Raw genomic sequence first — 27713 nt, forward strand, 5'->3', positions numbered from 1 at the left:
TACAGACATAAACTTTATTGTCACTTATTGGGCCTTGATAAAGCATCAAGCGTTGCTTACAATTTAGGCAAAACTCAAACTTGCAATTACGTTGTTGTTTTTAATTACTTTGTTTTACTTTACGGTCGAGAGAGACTGGAGAAATCCTCGCAACCGTGTGGCAAGAGGAGGGAAACTTTGAAGTCCTGAAACGGTGCTATATCCAAATATATCCAACTGTTTTTTGTTGTGTTATGGAAAAGCTATTAATCTTCGTTCAACATATGTCAGAATATGTGAAACTTAGAGTGGAGTAATGTGGAGCTCTTGCAAAAGAAGCAGCGGAACACAACTTGGCCGGGGTCAGCGATATAAAGCGGGACATAACTAAATTCGGCACTGTCTTACTTGACTCAAACTGGAGTAGCTTATGACGAAAATACTAAAGCAAAATTCCATGAACGTATTGATTTGTGGGCCAAAAGCATTAAACATTTCGGGAATTTCGGACGCCATTTCCTCGCGCTGTATCCGCAAAAATCCATGCAGCATGTACGCGCGTGTGCCGCACATGATGGCGCAATTTGTTCTAAAAATAGAAAAATTGTCCCATATCATGGGGACAGCCCCAATACTAGAAATGGCGCGCGCTTACGGTCTCCGTCCCCGATTATGGCTCCTGCTTCCACCTCAATTTTCGTTTCTTTCTTATAACCCAAGTAATGGCCGCTACATCAGGCCAACAAATAAACATTTGTAAATAACTCAATGAAATTAAAAGTTAAAAATTACTTTCCATCGTTGCGAGACACATTTTCTTAAGACCATTCAAGGAAATGGGATCTATCAGCCACCCAACAATAATATTAACAAGTGATCTCGACACTCAAAATGGCAATTGATAAGAAGAAGCTTTTACAGTCAACTAACTCACTTCACTTTTTTCAACGTCTTACCCATCCCCCTTTTTTACGTTTAGCGTCAAATGCGTCAACTGATTTAGGGTCGGTCGGTATGATTTTTTAAAATTATAATGTGCCCCAAACTCAGGAGCGGTCTGGAACTGGGAGGCTCGGTAACCCGGCATCGTTGCCGTGGAGCCTGGAAACAATGACGTAGTCACAAAATCAACATGGCGGCAATGCAGGTCGAAAAAAAGACAAGATCGATGCGGTGGTAAAAATCAAACGAAAACATGGAAAAAATATTCAGCTGTAAGAAATGCCGTTAATAAATCTGTATTAATTTTGCAAAATTTTCCTCGTTTGAAAACATGAAAACTTGGGTCTGTTGGACGACGCTAAAGTGGAAAAAAAAGGGGTTGGCATAACGCGCGTTCAAATTTTACATACTTTACCCCAAACGATTAAAATTTTGGCCCTTCTGAGCTGTCAGTGCACCTTTGTAAGGCCCTAAAACAATGAAAAAACACCACTTAGGTTTAACCGCTGTAGCCAAGTGTAATCGATTTTGTTTTCTCACTTACAAACCTTTGAAAAGAAAACAACCTATTTTTCTTGATTAGTTGAAGTCCCTGCCCTAACACTAAAGACTTTTCAATATTTGTGTTGAGCTCAGCAAAAACACATTTAAACTGGAAAAAATAGTCAATTTCCACTTAAGTTTAAACTGATTGTCTATTATCAAGTCTATTATCACGTGAAAGTGTTCAGAGAAGTCATTTTACTTTCTCGGACCATCCACCCTCGTTGCGAATGTAGAACTGAAAAGCTGCTCGTAGACCAGACTCTAAGGCACCCTGAATCCATCCCGAAGCAAACGAGAGGCCTTCACCAGCAAAGAAGATGTTAGCCAAAGGGCATTTCATGAGGTAGCGGACGTTTTGGTACTGGGTGGGTTTGAGCAGGGCATAGGCTCCTTGGGCGGTTGGTTGGTTGTACCATGCGCAGACGGCTCCCGTTTCAACCTGGTCTTTGATCTCTGGGTGGATTGTGGCTATTTGCTCTACTACCTCGTGTAAAGCAGTAGTAGGATCCAGGGAGCCAAAGAGTAAGGCTTCCGTCTTCCACGTGTAAACCAACAGGATGCCTTTTTCTCCAGGATGCTTTCCAGTGAAGTTGCTTGGATAATGGAGCTGGCCGATTGGAAGATTTGTTTTGGAGAATCCTCCTTTAATGCCGTCTTTCTCCCAGAATCTGGTCTTAGTCTGTATGAAGAGTTTGGTTGATGGACCGGTGAAGATGTCTTCTATGGCCTTGTGGAAATCCTGTGGGGGCGGTTCGGTGTTTTCAAAGGGTGTGTACTTGATCTGCCTAAGCATGTTGATTGGAGTTGAGACGATAACAGCATCTCCTTCGACCTGGAAAGGTTGCCTGCTGTTGCTGAAGTAGCCTTTAACCACCACGTGAATATTTTCAGTATCATCTTTGTCAAATTTGTAGACAATTTCTTTGACTGTACGGTTGAAGTGAATTCTATCGTGAAGGAAAACTTCAGGATTCCATCCTCCGTTGTTTTTTTCGGTGAAGGCTTCTGGTAACAAAGACATCCCACCTTTGATGCAGTGCATGTCTGATGACCACCACTGTCCCAGTTGATCTCGGAGGTATTGCACAAGGCTTTGATCAAGCTGCTCTGTGTAGGAGAAGACAGAGTAGGCAGTGATGGCAGCATCAGGCCAAGGAAGGTACTTCTTGAGCTCTTCAAGGCTTGTCAAAGAGATGCTTTGTTTTTTTTCGGGAACTTTTTTCTCGACTTTTGTCATGACTGCTTCGTAGGTACTTTGTAAGAAGCCATCAAGTGGAAACTGACTCCAGAGATCAATCCACTGTTTCCAGGCTTTGCATGGTTCAAGGCCGCTGGTAAGCAAATCAAGCAGCTGATCTGTTACAACTTTAGTGGTGCGATTATAATATTCATCTGCAGTTAGATAAAGATAAAGTTACAGTCAAAGATACCATCTAGACAAACTAATTCAAAATGTTTTTAAACTCGCAAAGCTACTTTGAAGATACTTAAGTGGTGCGATTGCAATATTGTAATATTCACCTGCAGTTAGATGAAGATGAAGTTCCAGTTAAAGCTATCATCTAGACAAAGCTGATTCAAAATGATTTTAAACTAACAAAGGCACTTTGAAGTTGTATCGAACAAAAAGGTTAAAGAAAGTCGATCGTGATTTTCAGTCCAGAAGAGAAATTTTGTATAAAAATTTCCCTGTTCTGAGGACATTAGGTGGTTTTATGCTCTATAACCTAGTCTTTTGTTTTTGAATATATTTTTAGATGCGGCGCATTTTAGGTGGCGAACAAAGGCAATTAAAACTCGTTTTTCAATCATTCATTCGGACGGTTTCTGGGTCTTTTTGCCTTTCCTCGGGCTGTACAATTTTGCAGGATTCCGTTGTGTGTCAAAAGCAAGGAAGACATGTTTTGGGGATGGTGTGTACAACAGTCGAGGATCTCATAGTGCCTAGGCGTTTTCAGGGGCTAGAAAATTTTCACTTCTCGTGGCTGTAGAATACACTTATGGTGCTGAAGTTTGCAACCACCTTAGACAGCTGCAGCGCTTTAAACTTACCGATACTTGTGACGTCTTTCACTTCATTTTTTATTAAGGTAGCATCCCATCCAGGCCAAAGTTTGTTCATCCAGGTCAAAGGATCTTTATTCCATTCTGTTGAATACATGAATTGGGAATTACCTTTACATAATTTACATTTACATAATTTACCTAAGTTTAGCTGTAAGTAAGCGACGTGTTGTAAGGCCAGGCCACTACACTTCAGTTTATAGCGCCAAATTCTAAAACTCAATTTCACTCTTGAAGAGATAAACTTGCTAAACTACAAGGCTACCCCTGGCCGAGGGAGGGCTACATCTGACTTTGCAGGAAGACGTTTGACATTGGAACATTAACTGGTAGATTTTATTAACTTGTCAGAAAGACACTACTCTCTCGGAGCCTCTCTACACCCAGGTGTGTAAATGGCTACCGGCCAACTTAATGCCGGAGGTAACCCTTCCGATGGACTAGCATCCCATCCAGGGGGGAGTAGAAATACTCTCAGTAGCTTCATGCTACAGAAACCGGGATAAGCTTCGGCCTGATGGGGCCCCCTTGGCTCGTATGCAGACTTTACCTTTCACTATAAAGCTCACCTTCTATACGAACAGCGTTTTCGTTATAAAACTTGAGATAAGCTTTCTCACTGTAGTTGGCAAAATGTGCCAAGGGTAGGTTGAACCGCTCCTCAGAAGCATAAAAATCTGTGAGAAAATGGGTCTTGGTCCTCGCATCAGGGAGACATGGTAGCCTCATGGCACCAGCTGCAAATGAAATTTAAAAAATGCGAAAGGATTACGAAACCAATCATTAATGATAGTTTATAGGAAGAATATAACCACGTCTCTCTCAATCGACTTTTATGCTTACCCTCAGCGTGGAGTCCCTTTGCAAAACCATCTTTTTCCCCAAGGGTGTAAACTCTGCCTCCTACTCGCGTCTGGCTCTCTAATACTGTCACGTCATGTCCAACTTGTGCCAGCTCAAATGCAGCGACTAGCCCTGCCATTCCGGCTCCAACCACAATCACTTTCTTCGGCTTTTGCGTCTTTGAATGCCGCTCAGGGTCCTCCATGTTCTGGATCCATTTTTGAAAAGCGTAATTTAGGCCCTCTCTGGCGATATCCATCAACAGTGGTTTTAAAAGATCGCTCTGTTGAACAGGTCCTTGCTCTTCTTCAATCTTATGCTTTTTGACTTTTTCAGGTTCTCTGGGGGCTTGAAACATAGCCACTGTAGGGAGTGGGCTTTTGTGTGCATCATTCACATAGTTCCCTAGATCTCCAGTAATCCAGTTTGGTTCGTTCTTTAACAAAACCCTGCCCAATCGCTTGGCGACGTCTCGATCTGTCTTTGTCGTCATCGTGAATTCTCAGCTGTAGATATCAAAGAGATTTTATTAGGATCTCAATAGAGTTAACTGTTAGCCTTAAAACAGGGCAAACATTTAGCTGTGAAGTGCAATAATTGGAAAACTTTAAACGTTAGCCGAAAAAAAAAAAATTTAATCGTAAACAAATTTTTGCCAGAAAAGTGAAAATCTCAAGACCTCTTGTCAAGATGTGTTGTGTCTTGTCATGTGTTTCTGTAGTACAGAGAAAAGCCAGGAGACTCAGTAGTGGCAAAATTGTTTACAATTCTTGTTTCAATACCTTCAGTTATTCCATCCTAGAATGGTCCTAAGACCTTCAAATATGTTTTATACTTTGGAGCATCCCGGACCCGCAGAACTGGACTTCGGTTCCGAGGGTTGCCCAGGACGGTATGGTAACAGCTAGAATTGAACCATGCATAATCGTCTGTTTTGAGACCCTTCACTTCTCAGCGGTGCGTTTATTTTTGTGACGTCTAGACGAAACAAGTGGTGGTCGAGAAAACCTTCTGCAAGTTTCGGGATCTTTCTGAGGCAATCTGATTTTTTTTTTTTAGAATAATACTCTTCACTGCAAGAATTCTCTGGATTTGTTTTCCTTTTGTCACGTTTCAAGGGAAGTCGAAAGGGAAAGTGCTGTATCATATCTATATGCAGACATGACGTCTGTGTCTATTTATCCATTCGATACGATATGACAACTTTATTTAAACGAGGTATTTCTATCAGTCTATTTATGATAATCAACTGGCTACTTATCTTCCTGACTACAGTTAAAACATAACAATCCCCCCCAAAAAAATAAAACCTGCTTTGCACGGAGGCCGTGTAGAAAAAATCTAATTAAATCTGTGGCGACTTAGTTTAATCTTGAGCTCGGTTAATGAAGTTGCTTGTCTTAGTTCTATAGCTAAGTTGTTCCACAACTGAGATCCACTGTAAGGAAAACTTCTCTTCACTGCGAGGTTGTGGAAGAACTAATTTGTTTTCATTATTCCTTAATAAACGATGAGCACTCGATAAACAAATCTGTATTTACTGAGGTGATTGACCAACAGATAATATCTCGACCGACTGCTTGGACACGACTGCAGTGCGCTTCAAAGCAGATATAGCGAAAGACGTTGGCGTAAGTTCACAGGCATCAGTAGACTTTCTAAAAGTCCTATCCAATAATACTTCCCTGGCCTGTTGGTTTCTCGCGCTCGGGACTTCGTCGCTCGAATATTGCCGTCTCCCTTCCCTCAGGGGGAGATGAATAAGCGAAGGATTAAGCAAAGGTTGACTTGTCCCAAGTCTAAGGCATCAGGTGACAACTACTTTGTATCAGAACGCACACGTAACGCTAAATCGATGTGTATAGTTTCTAGGCTAAGCTTTAAGGGAGCTACGTCACCGTTTGAGCATCTTGAAAAGTTTAGCTTAAATTTTTCAAGTTCGTCGTTTTTTTAATCTTCTCTCTTAACCATCCTTGGTCCTATATGGTTTATTATCTTGTTATGTGGCTGGAAGATAAACCAAATCCTGTGCTTTGATTGGCTATACGAGCGGGCAAGATAGCGCTATCTTGTCCACTAGGAATTACACGCTCTGTTCCGCAACAAAAACTTCCCCGAAGCCGAAGCAGATGCCATGTAGTAAATCCTTTATTGACCAAGCTTGTTTGGTCAAGAGGGCTGAATATTGTACTTCGACTCCGTCTCGGTCCATAAACACTCAAAAAAAGAGTTTGGCCAATATCCAGCGATATTGACCTAGTGCCGTGACTGGGCTCCTTTAAGAACGTATAAACTGATGGACTTTTCTCAGAATCTCTAAAATAACCTGAAATTGCTTCGCTTGCTTTGAAGGTTTCTCAAATCGTAAAATAAATGAAATAATAAATAAATTACAACATTTGGAGAGGAAGCCAATTCCGCCTAAGCTGCTTTTCATGTTGGTCTTATATCCAGGTCGAATTGGAATTTGGAGTGTTGGTTTTTGTGGGGGTTTAAAACCGCAGAGCACGGAGAAAAACCCTTGGAGCAAGGCGAGAGCCGCCAACAAACTCAACCCACATATGGCACCGGGCGGAATCGAACAAGTACCACATTGGTGGGAGGCGAGCGCTCCGCAATACTGCGCCATCCCTGCTCCCGTGTACAGTCGTGTACATTCGTACCTCTTTGTGCGACCATCTCTCATTAAGCGACCACCATCTCAAAATCAAAGTCTCCTGTGAAACCAGCTAATGGATAGGGATAAGCTTAGAGAAGGTAGTTGAACCAAAAACAGAAGAAGTATTGGTGGATTTGGAGTGTTAGAAGATATTTGGAACTTTGAGAAATATCAAAAAAGGAAGATAAAAGGCGAGCCACTGACTTGTAAAATAAAAAGCCTGTAAACAATGGTTGGAGCGCAAAGCTGCACATCATTCTTCGTTCACGGAATGACAACCCGGCCTTAGCTGAATACGCCCCATTAATATCAAATAATTACCATTGTTGGAGGCCGAAATTCGCTTAAACATAGTCTGCTAACGATGCAAAAACACTTCCGCCATATAGTGACTGAATTCAATCAACAAGGACGTCGCTGATGATCAAGCTTGCCTTCAAACACGAATGTGTTGTTTGTGACTTTCAGCTCGTCTTGTCTAGAAACTAACTTCTTTCTTAGAATAAGACGGTGTGTCTTTAAAAGTTTCTACCTGTCCACCGAATCCTTGCGCTCAAAATAATATACCTAAATTTTTAATCTTTGCTGTAGTTGATGCCGACATTGAAAAACAGTCTGTTTGAAAACAATCTGTTATGGTCTTGGCTTCGGACCCGCAGACAAGTCGATAGTAGAGCTTCAGGGTTAAAGACACTAAATGGTACTTTTCTATGCCAGCGTTAATGACCCCTCCCCGACTGCATCAGTTGTAACATGCCTGGCCTTTTGATGCCAAGAACAGTTATTTGACTGCAAATAGAAACAAGACTTCTACTTGTATGTCCTTACCAGTTGTAACTTCCGTCAGGCAGCAAGGTAGCAAAGAGCTTGTGCTTGAATGTCGAAATCCAAACTGTTGCAACGAAAGCAGGATGCTTTAATGTGAAAGTCAAAAAGCCATGAATACTTTGGTTTGATTTTGACGGATCGATGAGTGTGTAGCCGCCAATCAAATGTGTCCCAAAAAACTTTCAGGGCTAAATTTGTTATGACACAGTGAATTATCATTGTGTTAGATGAAACCGCAAAGGAAACAAACAACTTAACATTGACTCGATTAATCACGAAACTTTACCTCGATAACTTTTCCGTCCTAAATAAGGCTGTAATCCTGTAGTTTTTTCATTACTTATTTAACCTGTTTTTTTTGTGCAAACAAGCTGGAAATTCTAGCGACTATAAACAAGGTGAGGCTCAAAGCTGCATGGGCGGACTTGACGCTTAGGCTTCAAAACCAGACAGCTCTTGACATAATATTCAAATTCTGTTCTGTAAAGAACTTCTGCTTGAATGACGAAGATAACTGTTACAAAGAAACAGGATGCTCATTGTGCTTGGTGCAGCGTCTGTTTTAATTTTAATCAGACAGTTTACATGATACAAAGCGTGATTGGTAAATTGCGTCATAGGTGCCATGCCCTTTCGCTTTAGGAACCGTTCAAGTGCGCTTCTATCACGAACGCTCAAGAATGAAGCTTAGAAAGTGCGTCATACAACTGCACTACAAAGTCTTTGAAAATTGCTTCATTTCTCAGAAACATTTACTCCAGAAAATGATTCGGATGGAATAGCAGAGGGAATAAGAGCTCAATTAATCAAACGCGTCACAATGTAAATGAAATAGAGTGAATTAGACTGGCACTCCCCTAATTACAAAATGCAGTCTATATTCAGAACGTTAAACTAAGCGGGCGGAATATCATTTTGTACAGCAGTGTTACTGTCAGAAAAGGGTCCACTGAGACGCTGACCATAGGCAATGGTCAAAGGGAAGCGAGAGGGGGATCCGAAAGAGGAAGATTGCAGTCTGTACGACTCCCTAAATAGGAGGCTAAGTTTGACCAAAACTCTTTTTACAACGAATACGGTTTACCGCTACTCAATTAGAAGCAGTTGAAATTTATTTTTCCAAAGAGTTATCGTATTTCTCTTTCTTTCAGAAAATAGAGTTTATTTCCAGCAGTGGTGCGGGGGGGGGGGGGGGGAAGGGATGAGAGGTTGGAGTTCAAAGCTGCGCCTGCATCGCGTGGGGGAAGGGATATATGTAAATAGTGTGCCCAATTAGCGTTTTTTAAGCTAAATACCATTGACACTAAAATAAAGTCTTTCATTCATTCGTGGGAGGTTGGAGTTCAAAGTCCCTTTCCAAATATCAAATAATTAACGTTGTTAGAGGCCGAAATTCACTTCAACATTCCTTACTAGCTACATTTGCAAGACAACTTTTGCCATGAAATGACTGGATCAGTTCAAAGAGGAAGATCGCTGATCAAGCTCTTGTTGAAACACGAATGCTTTGTTTATGACCCTCAGCTTAATTTCTCTAAAAGTTAACTTCTCCTTAGAATTAGACCAGGCTTCGTTAAAATAATATACCTCTAGAATTTTAACCTTTGCTGCAGCTGATGTTGACATAGTTATTTGCACATTGCTTCGAAAACAGTCCGTTATGGACTGTTATCTTTGGAATCGCGCGCGAGCAAGTCGATAGTAGAGCTTTAGGGTTAAAACACTAAATGGTACTTTTTTATGCAAGCGTCAAGGACCCCTCCCTGGACTGTCAGCTGTAACATGCCTGGCCTTTTGATACAAGAACAATTATTTGACTGCCAAAAGAAACACGACTTCTACTTGTATGTCCTTACCGGTTGTAACTTCCTTCAGGCAGTAAGGTAGTCAAGAGCTTGTGCTTGAATGAAGAAGTCAAAACTGTTGCAACGAAAGCAGGAAGCTTTAATGTGAAAGTCAAAAAGCCATGACTTTTGGGTTTGATTTTGACAGGTCGACGAGTGAGTGGCTACCAATCAAATGCGTCCCAATAAGCTTTCAGAGCTAAAGTTTTTATGACACTTGAATGAAGTGAATTATCATTATGCGAGATGAAACCGCAAAGAAAGCAAACAAATTAACGTTGTCTCAGTCAGTCACGAAAGTACGTCTCGATAAATTTTCCTTCAAAAAAAGCGGTAACCTGTTAGTTTTTTCATTACTTATTTATCCTGTTTTATTTGTGCAGGTAAGGTGGAAATTCGAGCCACTTAAAACAACGTGAGGTTCAAAGCTGCGCGAGCGGACCTCGATTTCTCAAACTCATTAATAATTGATCAAGTTTAAACAAAGGAAATCATCGCCGTGACGGTGTTTGGATATCTGATCTTGATTAGCATAGATTTTTACGGTTTTATTTCTCCGTTTTCTCCTTAGTTTTAGTTTCGATTGAGAAGATATATCAAACACTCAAGACAGTGTTCAACCACATTTCCAAAGACCTCGAAGTTCGTCAAAAATACTCCGCTAATCGTCGTATTTTCAACTCTCTTCTCGGTGTTTGGATTTGCGGTCAAACACTGTCTTTCGTGTTTGATATATTACTTCAAAACCAGACAGCCCTTGACACATTATTCAAATTCTGTTGTGTAAAGACTGCTTAAGTTGTGTGTATAACTTCGATGATCAATCACGTCTTCATATCTTTCTCCGCAGTTCAAATATATGATCTTTCATATATTCACTTGCATTCTTCATCATCTACGGGTATATTACGATCTCACAAAATCAACAGCTCCTCGTCGCTTAATAGCTCAGTTGATACCCGGGGGCCACTGCCATATATGGGCTATATTGGTATGTACCACTGTGAAGGGTATGGTTTTCAAGCAGTTTACTCTAGGATAGGGTATATAAATCTGAGCGTTTGGGTCTAGAATAGGGTATCATTTTTCACAAAACTGACTAGTTGGTTGCAGATTTTATCTAGAGTAAGGAAACCAGGGATTGCCACTCAAAAATATAAAAAAATCAAATCGGCAAGTTTAAATTTACGCAAATCAGCCTCAGCAGTGTCGATAGATGGGGGGATTTGGGGAGTTAACACTAGTATAGGTTAGCAAAATTCAGCTGAACTAGCTCTGGTATAGGCTAAGGGTTCCGGGGTCCCAGCGGCACATCCCCACCAAGAAATTCCCAAAGTAACCCCCTCGTGAGTTGATAGAGCACTGCACCGGTATCGCAAGAGGTCGTGAGTTCGAATCCCATTCAAGCCTGCACTTTTTTTTTTCCAGGCTTTAATTTCACAATTGCTTACGTTGTGTGTATAACTGCGATGATCAATCATGTCCTATATCTTTCCGCCGCAGTTCAATATGTGATCTTTCATAAATTCACTTGTAAACCAGACAGCCCTTGACATAATATTCAAATTCTGTTCCGTAAAGAACTTCGTCTTGAATGAGAAAGTGAACCGTTACAACTAAAGGAGGATGCTTTAGTGGCTTGGCTTGGCGTCTGTCTTTTACTTTAATCAGATACTTGGCAAAATATAAAGCGTAATTCGTAAAGTACGCCATACTTGCCATGCCCTTAAACTTTTGGAACCGTTCACGCGCGCTTCCATCACGAACGCTCAAGAGTGAAGTTTATAAGATGCGTCATACAACAACGCCAAAACGTTTTGGAAAAGTTGTCCGTTTCTTCTAAAAATTTACCTCAGGAATGAAATACCAGAGGGAATAAGACTGGAGCTCAATCATTAACAAATGTGCACAATGTGAAAGAAATACAATGAATTATAATTGGAATGACACTCCTGTGATTACTAAATACGATATCTTCTATATTAGGAAAGTGAAACTAAACGGGCGGAACTACACTTGACTATTATTTTACACTGTTGTGTTACTATTAGAAAAGTGTCCTGAAAAAATCAGCGTTCCCTTAAAAAACTTTGTGGTGTGGTGTTTCTGCATGATTTGAAAGAGCGTCTGTATGTCTCGTAGAGTTAGAGCGCTCCATTATTCAACCATCGACGACAATTTGGGCTATCATGAGAGCATAAATAAAATGAATAGTATGTTAAAAAATCAGCTGAGACATACATTCTTACAATACAAAATTAGCAACTGCTAATAACTATTACGAAATGCCCTTCTCAACTAGAAACACAAAGATCAACAATATCTAGTCGGGGTAATTTTTAGGAATAAGTTACAAAGCAATTGAAACAACTGAAGCACAGGTATTTCTCAGAACACAAATACTAATTCGTGTTCCCGCTGGCGTTTGTTTAATTCATTTTCAATTGGTACGACGTTTACTGAGAACATTTCCATTTTCATAGAAAAGAACGACGGTATGATATAAGGGAAGTAAACATGTAAGTAACTGGAAATAAAATCCAAAATGTCACTCTCTACGCCCGTTGATTACAAACACGACGTTTCGGCACTGACTAATTTCGCAATTGGATTTGTTCGGCAAGTTTTACTGTTTAACATCTACGGTGGGCCCACCCACTTTTGGAACATAGCGGCCCGCTGCAATCTGGTGCGTTTTACTGATTGCTCAGCCATGATGGTGGTGGTACCACCTGCTTTGACGAGCACTCCACGGTTGATATTCCATGGCTTAATGAGTTGGCTGTACTCTGTCTCCCCTTTAATCGCCAAATCTGCAAGTATCTTTCCAATGACAGGCACGAACTTCATACCCCATCCACCTGTGAAAAGGACGATGCGGTTATTGCTGCGTGCTTCTGGTAGAAAATCCAAAACAAAACCGACGCCGTCGTCGTCTTTATCACTGGATTCAGCAAAGCCAGCAATGCATGTTGAATGCTCTTCAGGTAATAGTTGGGGAATGAGAGAAGGCATTGATTTCTTCACAAAGCCACTAGTGAAACTTAGGGCGTCTTGATCGAGTGGCCTGTCGCTAATGTCTGGAGGGTCAAACTTGAAGTCAAATCTCTCGCTTGATGTGAATGCTGAACCAACTCTGGCGTAATCTGGCCGCTTCTTTTCGCTCGGGAAACCATAGTATAAGTTTAAGTCGTTCTCTTTCGGCTGCCCAAAAAAGTACCAGATAGGCCATGTCTTCATTGAAGCTGAAGGTGAAGAAGGGCTTCTATTGAAGTATGTGGAGCTCCACAGATAGATGGTGAGGTTGATCTTCTCCGTGAAGGTGGGTGTTAGAGTTGATAAGACGCTGTTAACATAGCTGCCAGGCGTCAGGATCACTTTCTTCGTTCGGATGCATTGCGGCCGCCGATCGATCCACACTCTCACCTCATTCTCCAAACTGTAATCAATGCATTTGACAGGCGCATTTTCCACTAGATCAGTTTTACCTGAACATTTCAACATCTTCTGAAGGCCTTCGATAACGGCAGGTACATTTATGGTGCCCCCATCACCAACATACAGAGCTTTTGGATTATCGATGTCGTTAACCGCGTCCGAAATGAAAGAAAACCGCTCATCGCTCTGAATTGCCTCTTTGCCTTCAAGCAATTCGTAGTCAGTTACTCCCAACGCTTTGAGGTTTTCTGCAGCCTTGTCAATGTTGCCCTCACTACTTTCGACAGTAGCATCGCCAAACCAAAGGCAGCCTGTTCTATCCAGAAGGGAGCTGTCATTTAACTCTTGCATGAGCTTGTCCCATTCTTTACTTGACTCGATAGCCAGTTTGCACAGATATCGCTCTGAGTAGCAGATACGAAATTGGCGACTAAACCCAGGACTTGAACCATATGTGTTTCCAAATTTGTACTGCTCAATGATCATTACTTTCTTTCCCTCTTTGACAGCGCACTGGTACGCCGCGGATAATCCCATGGGGCCACCGCCGACCACGATCACGTCGTATAATTCAGAAACACTTGCAGCCATGATCGTTTATTTTGATGCTGTTCTCTTTACGCGATCTCTTCTCCTGATCAGTCTAAATTACTGACGTGGATGAACTGTGAATTGAATGATGCAAAGTGTAAAGAAGAGGTGGACATTGGGCAGTTCTGAACACCGCAAATTCGGCAGATACTACCGCAATACCGCAACAAAAATCGCTAAATACCGCATTGCTTCAATACCGAGTCTAAAAGGAATGTCACACCGAAACCAGTACTCTGTATGTTAAAGTTTAGAGAAAATAACACGGAAATAACAATTACGAATTTGTTACTGAACGTTAGGTCAGGTAATTTTCGATTTAGACAAAATAAGTAACATACCGACCGCATTTCGAGGTTACAATTACCGAAATACCGCAAGAAAAATTGTCCAATACTGTAATACTGCAAACCACAATGTCCCCCTCTAAAAGACTTAGTGGTTAGGAGTCAAAGGTGTCACGTCTCAGGCGTTTGAAGACGTTGAATTTCCCATTAATTATTTGACTGCCAATAAAAACACAACTTCTTTTTGTATGTCCTTACCGGTTGTAACTTCAGTCAGACAGCAAAGTAGTAAAGAGCTTGTGCTTGAATGTCGAAGTCAAAACTGCTGCAACGAAAGCAGGAAGCTTCAATGTGAACTGAAGTCAAAAAGCCATGAATACTTTGGTGTAATTTTGACAGGTCGATGATTGAGTAGCCACCAATCAAATGCGTCCCAATAAGCTTTCAGAGCTAAATTTGTTATGACACAGTGAATTATCATTGTGTTTGATGAAACCGCGAAGGAAACAAACAACTTAGCATTGCCTCGATAACTTTTCCGTCCTAAATAAGGCTGTAATCCTCTAGTTTTTTTATTACTTATTTGACCTGTTTTATTTGTGCAAACAAGCTGGAAATTCTAGCGACTATAAACAAGGTGAGGCTCAAAGCTGCATGGGCGGACTTGGGGCCTAGGCTTCAAAACCAGACAGCTCTTGACAAAATATTCAAATTCTATTCTATAAAGAACTTCTGCTTGAATGACGAAGATAACTTTTACAAAGAAACAGGATGCTTAATGCGCTGGGCGCGGCGTCTGTTTTAATTTTAATCAGACACTTTACATGATACAAAGCGTAATTGGCAAATTGCGTCATAGGTGCCATGCCCTTTCGCTTTAGGAACCGTTCAAGTGCGCTTCTATCACGAACGCTCAAGAACGAAGCTTATAAAACGCGTCATACAACTGCACTACAAAGTTTTTGAGAATTGCTTCATTTCTTAGGAAAATTTACTCCAGAAAGTGATTCGGATGGAATACCAGACGGAATTAAGGAGCTCAATTAATTACACCCGTCACAACGTAAATAAATTATAATTTAAGATTACTCCAAACCTTGGCGGGGCTACTTTTTCCAAATTTTCTTTTTTCCAACCAAATTAAAGTTCATTATTCAAGGCAAAAGTCTTAGTTAAATCCATATCCTGAAACATCTGGGCAAATCCTTGTTTCAACGAAGCGGTCAACTCCTGTAAGTCGGTCGGCGCTATCAACAACGTCGACATTAGATTCCGGACGCGTTCGTTTTGAGAAGAACTACTTTTTCCTTTTAAGTTGTCTTTGTTGCCTTGGGTTCAACATTGGTTGGATTATAGGGCATCACGGCTTTGAGAATTATCGCTTTATAAATCGAATTTCTTCTATCGTGTTGGAGTGCAAAGCTGCACATCATTCACGCCATTCGGTAATTGCCCCTTTCCAAATATCAAATAATTGAAAACATTAGTGGAGACCGAAATTCACTTGATCATTAACTGCTAGCTACATTTGCAAAATAACTTCCTCCATGCAATAGCTGGATCCGTTCAACAAGGAGGTCGCCGGTGATCAAGCTTGCGTTGAAAAACGATTGCAACCGTTTAATTGCGCTTCTTATTAAAACGTGTCATACAACTGCTCCACAACGTCTTTGAAAAGTGTTTCATTTCTTCCAAAAACGTACCCAGAAAAGTGTTTCTGAAGGAATACCAGGGGGAATGAGAATTCAATCAATCACACATGTACACAATGTTAATGAAATACAATGAATTATAATTACAATGATACTTCCGTAATTACAAAACACAATATATTTTATATTCAGAAAGTTAAACTAAACAGGCAGAATATTATTTTGCACAGAAGTGTTGCTGTTAGAAAAGTGTCCGTGAAAACTAAGCGTCCAAAACATTTCTGGTGATGTGATATTTCTGCATGAATTAAAGGGCGTGTGTATGTGTCGCGGAGGTAAAGGCCTTTATCATTCATCTGTCGACAACAAATTGGGCTAGATAGATAATCTTTATTTATCCACGGTAAAACTTCGTAAGCTGTAAAATACCTTATACCTAATAATGAAAAATAATTAAATGAAAAGCTGCTTTCCACGAATGCCATGCCTTACTGTTTTTTCTCAGAGTCCCTTAGGTTATATATACGACTTCTCGCCTTTCAAATTTAGAACCATATACGGAGACCTGTAAAACATCTTAGCTCTTTGAACTTGCTGCTGGCAAGCTAGATTTTTCCACCCTAGAAGTTTGAACTATCATGTTATCATGCATGCATAAGGAAAATGTTTAATATATTGAAAAATTGGCTCAGCAACTGTTGATAACTTTTACGTAATGCCCTTTTTAACGAGATATACAAAGATCACCATTATGTAGATTCGGGATAATTTTCAGAAGAAGATAACGAACAATTGAAGCAACTGAAGCACAGGTATTTCTCAGTACACAAATACTAATTCATGTTTCCGCTGGCGTTTTGTTTTTTTTTTTGTTTTTTTGTGATTCATTTTCAATTGGTGCAACGTTCACTGAGGACATTTCTGTTTTCAGACAGTAGGACGACTTTATAATATAAGGGAAGTTGAAATATATATAACTAAACAAATAAATTCCAAAACTTATTGATTATGAGCATGACTTTTCTTCACTACTAGTTTCCCAATGGATTTTTTGCAGCGTTTTACTATATCACAACTAATTTGTTCCTCCTACGGGCCTAGCCACTTTTCGAACAAAGCTGATCGCTGCAAACTGGTATTACGTTTTACCGATTGCTGGGCCATGATGGTGGTGGTGCCACCTGCTTTGACGAGAACTCCACGGTTAATATTCCATGGCTTAATGAGTTGGCTGTACTCTGTCAAATCTGCAAGTATCTTTCCAATGACAGACACGAACTTCATACCCCATCCGCCTGTGAAAAGGACGATGCGGTTATTGCTGCGTGCCTCTGGTAGAAAATCCAAAACAAAACCGACGCTGTCGTCGTCTTTATCACTGGATTCAGCAAAGCCAGCAATGCACGCTGCATGCTCTTCAACTAATAGTTTGGGGCTAAGAGAAGGCATTGTTTTCTTCACGAAGTCACCAGTGAACTTTAGGACGTCTTGATCGAGTGGCCTGTCGCTAATGTCTGGAGGGTCAAGCTTGAAGTCAAATCTCTCGCTTGATGTGAATGCTGAACCAACTCTGGCGTAATCTGGCCGCTTCTTTTCGCTCGGAAAACCGTAGTATAGGTTTAGGTCGTTCTCTTTCGGCTGACGAAAGAAGTACCAGATAGGCCATTTCTTCATTGGGGCTGAAGGCGAAGAAGGGATGCTGTTGAAGTAGGTGGAGCTCCATAGATAGATTGTGTGGTTGATCTTCTCCGTGAAGGTGGGTGTTAGAGCTGATAAGACGTTGTTAACATAGCTGCCAGGCGTCAGGATCACTTTCTTGGATCGGATGTATTGCGGCCGTTGATCGATCCACACTCTCATCTCATCATCCAAACTGTAATCAATGCGTTTGACAAGTGCATTTTCAACTAGATCAGCTTTACTTGAACATTTCAACTTCTTGTGAAGGCCTTCGATAACGGCAGGTACATTTATGATGCCCCCTCACCAAAATACAGAGCGATGTCGTTAACCGCGTCCGAAATGAAAGAAAACCGCTCATCGCTCTGAATTGCCTCTTTGCCTTCAAGCAATTCGTAGTCGGCTACTCCCAACGCTTTGAGGTTTTCTGCTGCCTTGTCAATGTTACCCTCACTGCTTACGACAGTAGCATCGCCAAACCAAAGGCAGTCTGTTCTATCCAGAAGGGAGCTGTCATTCAACTCTTGCATGAGTTTGTCCCATTCTTTGCTTGACTCGATAGCCAGTTGGCACAGTCTTAGGGGTGTGGAGACGTTCCATTGCGCATTTATTAGTCTTATTACAGAAGCTGAAAAGTGAACCTTAGAATATAATATGCATGGTAATGCCGCTAAAAAGCCTTTGAAAAGTGCTTCGTTCATTTTCTTGAACAGATAAAACATTGCCTAAATATCTGGAAGGGGGCATGGTTAGTTAAGATAAGGTTGAGCCTGGGTAAATTTCTGAGTCAGTAGGTAAGTTCATACTAGGGCCCAAGTAGGCCTTAAGTACGATAAAAACTCAAGTGAACTTGAGACTGGCGGTGCTAACTTTTAAAGATAAGCGTTCATACTAAATTGCAAAGTATGCTACTTGCGGAATCGCTTGTCAATCAAACTACGCGGTAAAACCCGCCAAAGCAAATGTAGTCAAGACACTCAAAGCTTCATTATGCCGCGACCTCGAAACGTTCGAATAGCGTCCCTTATTTTGATTTTTGCTTTCCTACTTTTGCGACAGCGGTCTTTCATGCTTCAACAAATGTATTGCTTCGCTTTAATGGAGGAAGCCTTTAGAATTAGCCGGCGAAACCGTCGGATGTTGCTTATTTATATGGCAGGGCACTCACAACAACAAAGACCACAACTGAAAAGAAGAGCTTGGGTTTGGCCTAGACCACAGAACTGGTTTCGCCTTCTTATAGCTAATCCAGCACTGCATTTTCTTTGGAAGGAACATTTTCGTATCACTCACGCAACATTTGAATACCTATGTGACCTAATAAGAGCAGATATACAAAAACAACACACGCGGATGCGAATGCCAATTAGTGTAGAAGAAAGAGTTGGTTTAGCATTATGGCGACTTGCAACCGGCAACAGTTATAGAAGCTGTGGGTTACAATTTGGATACGGAAAGTCAACAGCGAAATGCATTTGTAGTGAATTCGAGCGCGCTCTTCTTCGTAGGAAGGATCAATTCATAAAATTTCCCTTGACAAGGCAGGAAATTACAGAAAAGGTTGACGAGTTCGAAGAGATGTATGGCATACCTCAAATTGTCGGAGCCATAGATGGTTGCCACATAGAGATAAATGCTCGACCACGAAATCACGAGGATTACTATAATCGTAAGCAGCATTATAGTGTGAACCTTCAAGCTATAGTTGATTCTAACCTGAAATTCATCCATGCTACCGTTGGTTATCCAGGCAGCATACACGATGCTCGCGTCCTTAGACTAAGTGGACTATACGATTTGGCACAAAATGAGCAAATTCTTGCTGGCCCGACGAGGAATATAAATGGAGTAGAAATCGGCCCTCTTCTCGCTGGAGACAGTGCATATCCCCTTACCAGCTGGCTCATGAAACCTTACTCAGACAGGGGGCACTTAACTCCTGAACAAAAAAAATTCAACAAAAAATTCAGTGCCCTACGATGCGTAGTCGAGCGTGCATTTGGCATGTTAAAATCACGGTGGCGAATTGTTATGAAAAAAATTGAGCAGAAAACGACAACCCTTACGAAAACTGTTGTTGCGTCATGTGTTTTGCATAACATTTGCATTGAGAGAGGTGATCTATATGATGATGGCTGCGACTCCGATGATGACTCAGACGATGAAGATGAAGGCAGACTTCTATTTGAAACTGGCAACGATGTGGGAGATGCTTTAAAAGACTTTGTGCGGGATAACTTGTAACACTACATTTTCCAACTGCAGGTTTTATTTGTTAACGAATGCTATGTGTAGCACCAAAATGTCATATAAACATATAAACTTGCCGATACAGGCAACAACAAAACAGCAGAACAGTAACAAATATATATATAATTAGAATTAATACAACTGTCTCCTTTTTAGAACATCAAATATGTGCACTGATTTACTTTGACACCAAATCTTTGAAAATGTCCTTAAACCCTGCGAGAATTGCATTTGTTTGTTCCAACTGATTCCTCTGTGATTCCCGAAGCATTTCTGTGGAACGTTCAAATCGTATGTTATCTTGCTCTATGCTTCGTTCCATAAGTTGTAGAAAACTTGTCTGCCACTCAGACGTCGCTGTTTGCTCATCACGTCTCTTCTTTCCTTTGCTGCCAGATTTCGCTGGCTTATCAGTTGCCTTTCGTTTCACTCCTTCATTGGGCGTCGCAGTTTCGAATTCATTTTCCATGTTTTCTGTGTCGGCCGCGCTTCCTTGTGGAGAGAGTGATGTGCTGCTGCCTTCTTCGAAGGCAAACGTGGAAGAGCCTTCGAGTGCCATTTTGGATGGGTCAACGCTATCGCGATGACCCATCACGTCGTCGAAAAAGTCGAAGTATGGAAACCCCTCTTTGATTTTCTTAAACCCCGCTTCGCCGGTCGACTGAGAGCGTTGCTTTAAAAGCTTATACTCGAACTCGAGATTTTGCTGGCGTTTCTTTACCTGCGGCAAAGTTCTTTCGCTGTCAGGACAGCTTTCCTTGTATGCGATAAAAATTTCATTCCATATCTTAATCCTTTCTTTGTTGGACGCACTGCGTAGCTTGCTGTACCGTGGCCCCCATACTGCCAGCATCTCACGAGTTTCGTCTTCTGTCCAGTCAGACGCCTTTAATTTGGTCTTCTTTTTGCCTTCGGAACTTGTTTTACTGACCCGGCTTGAGTTAGCGGATGAAGTCTCAGGCCCTGGTGATGGGGTTCGCGATACTAGGGAGCTGTTGTTGCTTTGTGGTGGACTGTCGCTCGGTTGAAATGCAGCAGGACGGTAAAAGGTCTGGCTGTGTGGTGGGAAATGAAAGAGTTGTCCACTGCGGAAAGGCGTTTGTGGCTGGTTAATCGTTACGGGTACTGCTCCGGCAAATCTTTGGTTTAAGTTGTTGCTATCGAACAGAAAGCATGCTTATGAAAACATGGCTATTAAGATTTTATTAAGAGTAAAACAGAACATTTGTTCAAAAGTCTTTAACTGGTTTAATAAATAAATGAAACTGCACTTACATGAGGCTTAAGTCCACGGAATCGTCGTCCTCTAATCGGTATTGTTGCTGAGCGAAGAAGCGAGGCCGGCTTGCGTTGTAATCCATGCTTTTTGCTTCGCCAAGGTTCGCGTGCACTAGCTTTTCCCGCCGTTTAGTTGATTGACGTGTTATCGCTTTCGCGTGTTTTGATAGTGCCTAAGAACGCATTCGAGAACAGCAAAACTAGACTTAAGAGCGCACTTCGGCTCCTTTGAAAGTACGCCGTTTCTAAGGTTACAAAGTAAGGTACTTGAACTAAAATAAACCCCGTTCACATTCCAAGTAGACCTTGGGCGTACTTAAGGCCTACTTACGTACGTAGTATGAACTCGCCTAGTATGTTCTTAAATTTTAGTTAATCTCAGCTCAGCCTCATCGTTCTTATGAAAAGGTCCTTATAAAAAATAATACGTGTATAGGTAACTTGTAACCACAGGAGACCCCAGCACTTTATCAGCAATAAAAATAAATGTACTTTTTATTTACGTGTGTTCCTGTGTCTTTTTGAGTCGTTTAGAAGGGATTTGAATGAAGCGAAGGCGGTTTACGTTTCCGAATATTAAGATAGAGAACCACATCCTTTTCATGTCAAATCAAATTGGATGCCTCTGGTTCAACAATCTATCGCCCTTGAAAGCTATATAGAAAGTGTCAAAACACAACTTGCTGACATCAGAATCAATAAGCCCAAAAATAATTTGTCACGCAATGAGATGGCAGCTTAAAAGAGCTTAAGAATAACTCTGCCATAAACCTCAAAAAAGCGGACAAAGGAACAACAACGGTCATCATGAACAAATCAGACAAAATACAAGAGGCTGAAGTGCAACTCGAGAACAGAGAGCACTATAAACCTCTCGGAGCACCGATGGTGAACACCACACAAACAAAGGTCAACCAGATCATTGACAAACTGCATCGAGGCAAACACATCGATGACATGACAAAAAAATGGCTTTCTCAAACCACCAGCCCGCCTAGAATTCCTATCTTCTACACGCTTACAAAACTCCACAAACCTATTCTGGTCGGAAGACCGATCATCTCAGGTTGTGACGGCCCAACTGAAAAAATATCCTCTTTTGTGGATACATTGCTACAGCCTATCGCACAAAAACATCAATTTTATAGAAAAAACAAAGATAGGCCAAGACACAATTTTAGTAACAATGGACGTTTCTAGCTTATACACAAATATACCACAAGAGGAGGGAACAGAAATAGTATGCAAAGCATATGAGTCGTTCCACAACTTTGATCTTCCGATCCCCACGCGCTATCTAAGGGAAATGGTTGGTGTAATCCTAACAGAGAACTCATTTGAGTTCAATGGAAAAAATTATCTCCAAACAAATGGTATCGCAATGGGCAGAAAGACAGCAGTGTCTTTTGCAAATATATTCATGGCGGAGATGAAACAAATTTAATTCAACAAAACAATAGCCCTTTTCACGGTTACCTTTGGCCATTTGCATTACAATAAAATCTAGCGTGTAGGTGAGGCAATTTCGGGCTATTTTGCAGTTTTAGCCCGAAATTGCCTCGTATCCACGTTGGATTACATTGTAATGTAAATGAGAAAAATTAAGCGTGAAAAGGGCTATACCAAGCCAAGAAAATGGAAACGTTGCATTGATGACGTTTTCTCCCTTTGGGACTGCAAAAGAAATGAAGTGGATCGTTTCATTGAACAAGCTAACACATTCCACCCAACAATAAAATTCACGGCCGAAATATCAGAGAACGAAATAACTTTTCTTGATACAGTGGTGTACAAAGGAGAGAGATTCACAGAAAAATCCCTCCTGGACATCAAAACACACTACAAGCCGACCGAAACCTTTCAATATACCCATTTTTCCTCGTGCCACCCTCCGGGGGTAAAAAGAGGTTTTATCAGAGGCGAAGCAATAAGACTGCTTAGAACAAACTCTTCTAAAACAACATTTATAGAGTGCCTTGCAAACTTCAAACGACGCCTCGAAGCACGCGGGTATCCGAAGAAATATATAGAAAGGTCCCTGTCAGAGGTCATCTTTGACTCAAGACAATCGGCTCTTAAACCGCAAAAACAAAAAACGGCAGAGAGACTATTACCTTTTGTCACTACATACCACCCTGCAGTAAAGAAACTTAACAAAATCGTGATGGAAAACTGGAGTTTCATAGAAAATCAGCCTCTGCTAAAACCGATTTTTAAAAAGCCTCCGATCATATCAAACAAAAGAGGTAAATCTCTAACTTCATGCTTGTAAGAGCAAAACTATAATTTGAAGGCTTTTCATAATGCGACGCAACCACAAAAACCACATTGGGAGTCCATGCAGGCCTGTCTCTGTTTTTCCTGTCAAGTGGGACTTTGCCGATCACCATCTGATTCTTCAAACGTATTGTTCACGTGGTCCCAGTAAGCCTGTCTGATTCTTTTTCGAACTTCTCTTTTCAACAATTTATGGTATTTACTGCCTCTAGAGTTGTGTCCAGGGAGGGGTACTCCCTTATATGGGCTATAAAGGTATGTGCGGCCCCAAATGGTACGGTATGGTAGGGTATCGATTTTGGTCCTAAATAGGGTATGGTTTTAGCATCCTAGTCTTGAATCCTCCGTAGGAAAAAAGATGGCGTCTGGTACATTTACCCATAGTTCTTAGCGCACGAAAACCTAAACAACGTTCATAAAAACGTACAGAAACGTTATAAAATCTTCACACCTAGGGTACTTAATATCCTTTGTACAGAGACAAATATTGCAATTATAAGGTTTTCTTCGTGCCTTTTGGGCTGTGTTAGGTTCGCGAGGCATTGTGGTAAAATGTGCAGCCGCCATCTTTTTTCCTACGGTGGATTGGGTACGTTTTTTAGAAGAAGCTACTTTCTGATCATTATCGATAAGACCACCATCAAAAGTCGTTCATAAATTATGTTTAGGGCAACTGTGCCAGCCGAGGGTGTCGAATTTTTGGTCAGATGATAAATAAGGTAAGGACAATAGCAGATTTTTGTCACAAATAGGGTAAGGGTTTCAGCCGGAAGCGAGCCGTACACCTCCTCCCATTTTTTATGGGAGTACCCCCGCCCCCACCCCACTCAAAAAGGCAGAACAACTGATCCCGATGGTCAGAACAACCACGAAGAAACATATTAATTGTTTCCTTTTATTCCGTTCTTTCATTATTTTATTTTACCGTATACCTATCTTTAATTTACACTGTCAATTAGTTTTACGTATTTCCGGTATTACGAAAATATGCCACAAAAAAACACGTTCCAATGTAAAATTCTCATTGTACCTGAAGAAGGCTGCCTTGGCCAGCCGAAACATACTACACCTTAAAAAAAATCATCCTACGTTGTGTCGGTTTCTGCTTTTATATTCTTAATTTTGCAGCATTTGCAACAGATTAGCTTAAATGTTCGAGTGTCATCTGGGTCAAACACTATTTGTCATCTCGCAAAGTAGAAAGTCTTTAACTTCATTTTGAGATAATTTACGTTGGATTCAAAAGGCAAAACAGTCTATAAATTTGATATTCTTACAAAAAAAGAATTCCTCAAAAGAGATTAACATTAACATTATTGAAATTAACGTTAATAAACCAAGGCGCGAACGCCCAGTACCTATTTGTTCTCTCTTTAGGGAATGTAAATCTTTGGTCAGGTCCGGGCAACTCTGAAAATCCTGAAAATATATGTTAAATCACAGAAATATTTGTTTTGCTAAGCACAATTTTCCCTAACTTTCAAAAAAGGAAAACGCTGGACTGACTTCCTTTTCTCTTGCAGACAAATTTTTCTTCCTCCTCAATTTTCGTTCTTTCTTATAACCCAAGTAATGGCCGCTACAACAGGCCAACAAATAAACATTTGTAAATAACTCAATGAAATTAAAAGTTAAAAATTACTTTCCGTTGTTGCGAGACACATTTTCTTAATACCATTCAAGGAAATGGGATCTATCAGCCACCCAACAATAATATTAACAAGTGATCTCGACACCCAAAATGGCAATTGATAAGAAAAAGCTTTTACAGTCAACTAACTCACTTCACTTTTTTCAACGCCTTACCCATCCCCCTTTTTTACGTTTAGCGTTAAATGCGTTAACTGATTTAGGGTCGGTCGGTATGATTTTTAATTATAATGAGCCCCAAACACAAAAATCAGGAGCGGTCTGGAACTAGGAGGCAAACAGCTTGTGCTTGAATGTCGAAATCCAAACTGTTGCAACGAAAGCAGGATGCTTTAATGTGAAAGTCAAAAAGCCATGAATACTTCGGTTTGATTTTGACAGGTCGATGAGTGTGTAGCCGCCAATCAAATGTGTCCCAATAAACTTCCAGAGCTAAATTTGTTATGACACAGTGAATTATCATTGTGCCAGATGAAACCGCAAAGGAAACAAACAACTTAACATTGACTCGATTAATCACGAAACTTTACCTCGATAACTTTTCCGTCCTAAATAAGGCTGTAACCCTGTGGTTTTTTCATTACTTATTTAACCTGTTTTTTTTGTGCGAGCAAGCTGGAAATTCTAGCGACTATAAACAAGGTGAGGCTCAAAGCTGCATGGGCGGACTTGACGCTTAGGCTTCAAAACCAGACAGCTCTTGACATAATATTCAAATTCTGTTCTGTAAAGAACTTCTGCTTGAATGACGAAGATAACTGTTACAAAAAACAGGATGCTTATTGTGCTTGGCGCGGCGTCTGTTTTAATTTTAATCAGACAGTTTACATGATACAAAGCGTGATTGGTAAATTGCGTCATAGGTGCCATGCCCTTTCGCTTTAGGAACCGTTTAAGTGCGCTTCTATCACGAACGCTCAAGAATGAAGCTTAGAAAGTGCGTCATACAACTGCACTACAAAGTCTTTGAGAATTGCTTCATTTCTTAGAAACATTTACTCCAGAAAGTGATTCGGATGGAATAGCAGAGGGAATAAGAGCTCAATCAATCAAACGCGTCACAATGTAAATGAAATAGAGTTGAATTAGACAGGCACTCCCCTAATTACAAAATGCAGTCTATATTAAGAACGTTAAACTAAACGGGCGGAATATCATTTTGTACAGCAGTGTTACTGTCAGAAAAGGGTCCACTGAGACGCTGACCATAGGCAATGGTCAAAGGGAAGCGAGAGGGGGATCCGAAAGAGGAAGACTGCAGTCTGTACGACTCCCTAAATAGGAGGCTAAGTTTGACCAAAACTCTTTTTACAACGAATACGGTTTACCGCTACTCAATTAGAAGCAGTTGAAATTTATTTTTCCAAAGAGTTATCGTATTTCTCTTTCTTTCAGAAAATAGAGTTTATTTCCAGCAGTGGTGGTGGGGGAGGGATGAGAGGTTGGAGTTCAAAGCTGCACCTGCATCGCGTGGGGGAAGGGATATATGTAAATAGAGTGCCCAATTAGCGTTTTTTAAGCTAAATACCATTGACACTAAAATAAAGTCTTTCATTCATTCGTGGGAGGTTGGAGTTCAAAGTCCCTTTCCAAATATCAAATAATTAACGTTGTTAGAGGCCGAAATTCACTTCAACATTCCTTACTAGCTACATTTGCAAGACAACTTTTGCCATGAAATGACTGGATCAGTTCAAAGAGGAAGATCGCTGATCAAGCTCTTGTTGAAACACGAATGCTTTGTTTATGACCCTTAGCTTAATTTCTCTAAAAGTTAACTTCTCCTTAGAATTAGACCAGGCTTCGTTAAAATAATATACCTCTAGATTTTTAACCTTTGCTGCAGCTGATGCTGACATAGTTATTTGCACATTGCTTCGAAAACAGTCCGTTATGGACTGTTATCTTTGGAATCGCGCGCGAGCAAGTCGATAGTAGAGCTTTAGGGTTAAAACACTAAATGGTACTTTTTTATGCAAGCGTCAAGGACCCCTCCCTGGACTGTCAGCTGTAACATGCCTAGCCTTTTGCTACCAAGAACAGTTATTTGACTGCCAAAAAAAACACGACTTCTACTTGTATGTCCTTACCGGTTGTAACTTCCGTCAGACAGCAAGGTAGTCAAGAGATTCTGCTTGAATGACGAAATCAAAACTGTTGCAACGAAAGCAGGATGCTTTAATGCAAAAGTCAAAAAGCCATGAATACTTTGGTTTAATTTTGACAGGTCGATGCCAATCAAATGTGTCCCAATAAGCTTTCAGAGCTAAAATTGTTATGACACTTAAACAAAGTGAATTATCATTATGTGAGATGAAACAAAAAAAAAAGCAAACAAGGTCATGGGTTTGAAGCCCGTTGAAGCCTGATTTTTTTTTTCCAGGCTCTAATTTCACAATTGCAAAGTGTATGTGTAACTGCGATGATCAATCATGTTTTCATATCTTTCTCCGCAGTTCAAATATATGATCTTTCACATGTTCACTTGTAAACCAGACAGCTCTTGACATAATATTCAAATTCTGTTCTGTAAAGAACTTCTTGAAGGACAACGGGAACTGTTACAACGAAAGAGGGATACTTTAGTGGCTTGGCACGGCGTCTGTTTTAATTTTAATCAGACACTTGCCATAATACAAAGCGTAATTCGCAAATTGCGTCATAGGTGCCATGCCCTTACGCTTTTGGAACCGTTCAAGTGCGCTTCTATCACGAACGCTCAAGAATGAAGCTTATAAGATGTGTCATACAACGACGCCAAAACGTTTTGGAAAAGTTGTCAGTTTCTTCTAAAAATCTATCTCAGGAATGAAATACCAGAGGGAATAAGACAGTGGAGGTCAATCATTAACAAATGTGCACAATGTGAAAGAAATACAGCGAACGATAATTGGAATGACACTCC

General features: G+C 40.7%; 4 protein-coding genes and 2 pseudogenes across 7 annotated transcripts; 2 read left to right on the forward strand and 4 right to left on the reverse strand.

Moving 5' to 3' along the window:
• On the reverse strand, positions 1-27455 carry LOC149107505 (uncharacterized). 4 transcript variants are annotated; one of them, XM_089296703.1, is made up of 6 exons: positions 8148-8389; positions 7862-7925; positions 4375-4880; positions 4101-4268; positions 3520-3615; positions 1-2859 (listed from the first exon to the last, which is right to left on the reverse strand). In XM_089296703.1, exons 3-6 carry the CDS (start codon positions 4865-4867, stop codon positions 1658-1660), a joined length of 1959 nt encoding a protein of 652 aa, XP_089152829.1. In that variant the 5' UTR covers positions 4868-4880; positions 7862-7925; positions 8148-8389; the 3' UTR covers positions 1-1657. The 4 variants fall into 4 exon arrangements, with proteins under 4 accessions (XP_089152829.1, XP_089152827.1, XP_089152830.1 ...); XM_089296701.1 differs by having other exon boundaries at positions 7862-7947; XM_089296704.1 differs by lacking the exons at positions 7862-7925; positions 8148-8389 and adding an exon at positions 26899-27455.
• On the reverse strand, positions 11620-14423 carry LOC149107506 (putative bifunctional amine oxidase DDB_G0291301). The gene is made up of 2 exons (XM_089297001.1): positions 14280-14423; positions 11620-13808 (listed from the first exon to the last, which is right to left on the reverse strand). The coding sequence occupies exon 2, from the start codon at positions 13732-13734 to the stop codon at positions 12346-12348; it is 1389 nt and encodes a 462-aa protein (XP_089153127.1). The 5' UTR covers positions 13735-13808; positions 14280-14423; the 3' UTR covers positions 11620-12345.
• Positions 16529-18075, reverse strand: LOC149107507 (putative bifunctional amine oxidase DDB_G0291301; annotated as a pseudogene).
• On the forward strand, positions 18148-20873 carry LOC149107508 (uncharacterized). The gene has a single exon (XM_089297019.1). The coding sequence runs from the start codon at positions 18344-18346 to the stop codon at positions 19595-19597; it is 1254 nt and encodes a 417-aa protein (XP_089153145.1). The 5' UTR covers positions 18148-18343; the 3' UTR covers positions 19598-20873.
• LOC149107509 (uncharacterized) lies at positions 19605-21234 on the reverse strand. Its single transcript, XM_089297020.1, has 2 exons — positions 20879-21234; positions 19605-20760 (listed from the first exon to the last, which is right to left on the reverse strand). Exons 1-2 carry the CDS (start codon positions 20962-20964, stop codon positions 19782-19784), a joined length of 1065 nt encoding a protein of 354 aa, XP_089153146.1. The 5' UTR covers positions 20965-21234; the 3' UTR covers positions 19605-19781.
• LOC149107510 (uncharacterized) lies at positions 21929-23167 on the forward strand (annotated as a pseudogene).
• Positions 27456-27713: the final 258 nt, after the last annotated feature.

The sequence above is a fragment of the Orbicella faveolata genome, unplaced genomic scaffold (assembly GCF_042242905.1).
Source record: "Orbicella faveolata isolate gen_17 unplaced genomic scaffold, um_ofav_v1 contig_27, whole genome shotgun sequence".
Classification (NCBI taxonomy): Eukaryota; Metazoa; Cnidaria; class Anthozoa; order Scleractinia; family Merulinidae; genus Orbicella; species Orbicella faveolata.

Excerpts from the sequence above, each read along its gene's own strand:
- LOC149107506 (XM_089297001.1), bottom strand. The coding sequence starts at position 13,734 with ATGGCTGCAAGTGTTTCTGAATTATACGACGTGATCGTGGTCGGCGGT.
- LOC149107505 (XM_089296704.1), bottom strand. The coding sequence starts at position 4,867 with ATGACGACAAAGACAGATCGAGACGTCGCCAAGCGATTGGGCAGGGTT. Across the intron at positions 4,269-4,374 it reads AAAGGGACTCCACGCTGAGG|CTGGTGCCATGAGGCTACCA; the intron begins GTAAGCATAAAA and ends TTTCATTTGCAG. Across the intron at positions 3,616-4,100 it reads AAACGCTGTTCGTATAGAAG|AATGGAATAAAGATCCTTTG; the intron begins GTGAGCTTTATA and ends TGTATTCAACAG.
- LOC149107509 (XM_089297020.1), bottom strand. The coding sequence starts at position 20,964 with ATGGATTACAACGCAAGCCGGCCTCGCTTCTTCGCTCAGCAACAATAC. Across the intron at positions 20,761-20,878 it reads TCCGTGGACTTAAGCCTCAT|CAACAACTTAAACCAAAGAT; the intron begins GTAAGTGCAGTT and ends TCTGTTCGATAG.
- LOC149107508 (XM_089297019.1), top strand. The coding sequence starts at position 18,344 with ATGCCGCGACCTCGAAACGTTCGAATAGCGTCCCTTATTTTGATTTTT.